Source organism: Empidonax traillii, unplaced genomic scaffold (genome assembly GCF_003031625.1).
Source record: "Empidonax traillii isolate 1590-97213 ecotype Southwest subspecies unplaced genomic scaffold, ASM303162v1 scaffold165:size1224784, whole genome shotgun sequence".
NCBI lineage: Eukaryota > Metazoa > Chordata > Aves > Passeriformes > Tyrannidae > Empidonax > Empidonax traillii.
Genome location: NW_020955358.1, coordinates 547,272 through 550,915, shown reverse-complemented (window position 1 = coordinate 550,915; position 3,644 = coordinate 547,272). Strand labels below are relative to the sequence as shown.

At 40.9% G+C, this 3,644-nt stretch overlaps 1 protein-coding gene across 5 annotated transcripts in view; it reads left to right on the top strand.

Moving 5' to 3' along the window:
• The window catches only part of LDLRAD4 (low density lipoprotein receptor class A domain containing 4), a 276,972-nt gene that overhangs the window by 260,517 nt on the left and 12,811 nt on the right, over positions 1 to 3,644 (top strand). For all 5 annotated transcript variants that reach the window (XM_027885364.1, XM_027885363.1, XM_027885367.1 and 2 more), the window contains one exon: positions 2,788 to 2,942. In XM_027885364.1, the coding sequence (XP_027741165.1) occupies positions 2,788 to 2,942 (155 nt within the window). The remainder of the gene's footprint in view (positions 1 to 2,787; positions 2,943 to 3,644) is intronic.

Here is a 3,644-nt window from a genome sequence, read left to right as displayed (position 1 = left end):
TTTTTTTTTTTTTTTTTTTTTTTTTTTTTTAATTATTATTGCTATTTCCCAGGAGAATTTTTATTAGAAATGTTGATTCTGGCGTGTAAAGAAACGGATATATGTGAGTGTGACAGACTTGGGGAGGTAAAACCATATAATTTCTCTTCCTGAAGCTCCCCTCCCACCCCCACCCCCCGGTCTCTTTTCTGAAAGGAAAAGTAGGCAGGAGGAGATGCCTGTCTGGAAGGCGGTGGCCCTTCGCGCCTGGCAGGTGTTGGGCAGCAGAGCAGGGGAGGCAGTGGGAGCCGCGGTGACCCAGTGCCTAGTGCCTGTCAGCAGCCGCCAGGAACTATTTAAATGGCCTTGATCAGTGCCAGCAAATACAGACTGCTGCTGCACTTGTCTCTTTGCTTTTTCAAGTTAATAACCTAATGAACAGCAGGGGGGTCAGTCTGGAGAAAGAAGAGATTAAAAATTACCTTTCTTTTCCCTGTACTTTCCAGTAAGGAAATTCTCCTGAGCATCAGTGGGGTGTTTTGTTGCAGTTCAATGTTTGCAGTGTAAAGCTGGACTTGGAAAGTCTTTTGTGCTTACACCTGTATGCTGTGGTTTTTATTTTCTTTGTTATGTGTCTATGTTTTAGGCAAACATTTTCAAATTATTCCCTCCCAAGGGAAGTGCTTTCAGGCCACATAACTTATTTCTAATGGAGAGGTACTGTCCCTTTCCGCTGAAATGCAGGGGCCTTGATAAATTTAGAAGACTCTGCCCTTGGCAGACAGAGAAGTAACATGTCATTCCAGTGATCTTTGCATTCTAGGAAAGCCTAAATCAACATTGCTTGTTTTGCGTGTTGCCCTTTAGCAACAGTCTCAATTTCCAGTCTAAAGTATGACATGGACCCAAATAAAAGGTTTGGGTGAATTTAGTACTTCAGTAGCCACAGAATGTAAATTGCAGCAGTGAATTGTCAACTGTGTAATGTCTGTATTCTGCACTTCTGAGCCAAGAAAAACTGACTTCTTACTTAAGTGTGGTTTTGGTGGGTTTCTTTGTTAATTAATTCTGTGCTTCCTGCTTTTTGATCTTTTCGTGCTGACATTGTTAACTTCCAGTGACATAAGAGAGGGGAAAAAGAAAGGTTGCTGCACTGCATATGGGATTGATAGCAAAAGCAGAGCACAAAACACTGACTAATCAAATTCTTTGAAAATGTTGGTGGTCTTAATGATGAGTGGATGGTACTTAACAGCAAAGGGAAATTAAGTGATAGGTGTATTTTTGCCCTTTGCTCTTTCCTTAGCTTTAAGTAGGCTTAGTAACCCCTACTGAGGAGGTTGTGGACCCTCAGCACTTAGATGGTGGTGTGGCTGTGCCTGCTGGACCTTGACACCAATCTCTGCTAGACACCAGCACACTTGCAGCATCTGTGGTCTGAAGTTTTGTTCACAAGAAATCTTAGAATAATGAAACAGCCTTGCATTTCCTTTAGTTCCACCACAGGTTCATCTTGGATTTTATATGTGAATGGCATTTTTCTACCTCAGCTTCATAGTCCTATTCTGTCTGCCCAAGTGTGCTGCTGTCCCACAGAAGGCTGAGTGTTCCTACAAATTAGAGATAGGAAGTGGGGGAGTTTGTTTTCTGATATTTGCTTTGTCTTTTCATCATCATATGTCATTATCTCTCTTTCTGTGTTAGCTTTTTAAAACAGAAATTTAGTATTGGTTCCCTGAAGTTCGTGCTTTTACATTCAAAAAGTAGTGCCCTTTTTGGAAAGTACTGAAACTGAGCAACTTGTGCTGCTTCCTTGCTTTTTCTACCAGCCTAGCAACCAAAGACCTCCTCCCATTAACTGGAGTTGTCTTTCAAGATGAGAGCATCCCCTGTGAGCAATGCAGTTTCCATAGAAATATCAGCAACTGCCAAAGGGCAGTTTTTCCCCTTGTGTTGCTCATCCTTGCTGCTCCAGTGTAACCAAAAGGGTGCAAGAGTGACTCATTTCTAAATATACTTAATATTTGTGGTTGTAGGCAGGGCTTCAGATAAGATGATGGGCTCTGACGGACTTCATTGTAATTGTATCTCTTGCAACAACCAAGGCCCTGGTTTCATTTTTAACTGTGGTGGAATATACCTTGTTTTAGAGTACCATATCTCTTTTTAGATTTTTACCTGAATGCGTAAGTCCTAGAAAAGTTAACTTTACACTGGTTGGAGGGAAGTTAGTAATTGAAAAAGGCATTGTGTGTAGATTCAATAGGATAAAAGTTTTCTGCTCTAGTTAGATACCTTTCATGCTATTTAGTTGATAAAAAAACTAAGGGTAGTGTACCAGATCCAGTGTCCTGATTCCATTGTACGTAACCTCTGCTTTGAAGCTGATGGAGCTCTCTGGATTCTACTGGCATTGCAGGTGGACATTAAAATAGAGGGGGGGTTTGTGTGTGTATGGTTTGTTGGTTTGTTTCCCCCACACAGTGAAAATGTGTTATCCAAAAGGCTTGTCTGTGGTGTTTATGCTGAAGAGTTTATTACCTGAGAAGGCTGCAGAGAAGGATCACCAAGAAGCTTCTTACTTTTGACCTGCAACTGTTCATACCAATTGATTTGCTCTGGCAAAAATTAGATAATTTTCCTACTTAGAACAGTTTTCTTCACCAGGCTTTGCAGAATGTACAGCACTAGTATCATATGCCAGATCAATCTTGATGAAATAATGAGGGTTTTTTTGGATTATTGCTTTGATGGTTAACTTCGTGTGTTAATGACACATTTACCTCTTTTTTTTTTTCTTTGTTTTAGCTGAACTGGAGTTTGTTCAAATCATCATTATAATTGTGGTTATAACTGTTATGGTGGTAGTGATCATCTGCTTGCTGAACCATTACAAACTCTCGACACGCTCCTTTATCAACCGACAGAGCCAAAGCAGAAGACAGGAAGAAACTTTGCAGACTGTGAGTATGAGCCCCTTGCACCAGATTGTTTTTCCTTGTGCTGTATGGGCCCTGCAGCAAAGCCTCCTGAGGAGATCCAGCATAGGCAACTGTTGGAAAAACTTTTGATATCACTTCTAATACTCCCTACTATAGTTAGGTCTTTTGCTGGGGTTGTATTTGTCAGTAGAAAACAAAATCACAACAGAAATTTAAGGCATAGCGTCTTTGATTATTTTTAGACCCTGATATGTTTTATGTAGCCTGTATTCATTTTGTATTTGGAGGCTCAGATATGACATCCTGTTTGCTGCTGCTGTAATTTGAAAGGGGAGCAGAAGGGTAATGAACGGAAATTACCTGGGTTACAAAGATTTGAAATGCACGTTGTTGTGACTTTCTGTATATGTACTGATACCCTGGAGTTTTATCGCTGCTACTGTTATGTGAAGATGCTGTAGCTGTTTGCTGGATCAAAAGCACTGTCCCTGTAAAGGCAGGAAAATGTAGTGCTTGTTTCACTCAAACAGATAAAAGAGACTAGAAAAAGGATCTCTCCGAGGACCTGAATTGTTTCAGATGTGTTGTTACGGAGTCCAAGGCTTAAGATGGAATCTCAGTCAAGACTTGTAAAGGCTGTATTTCATCAACCCAACAGTAAATGGGCACCTAGCTTTCCTTGTGAGCCAGGAGTTTGCTGGGTGGGATGCTCTGCTCCCTTGT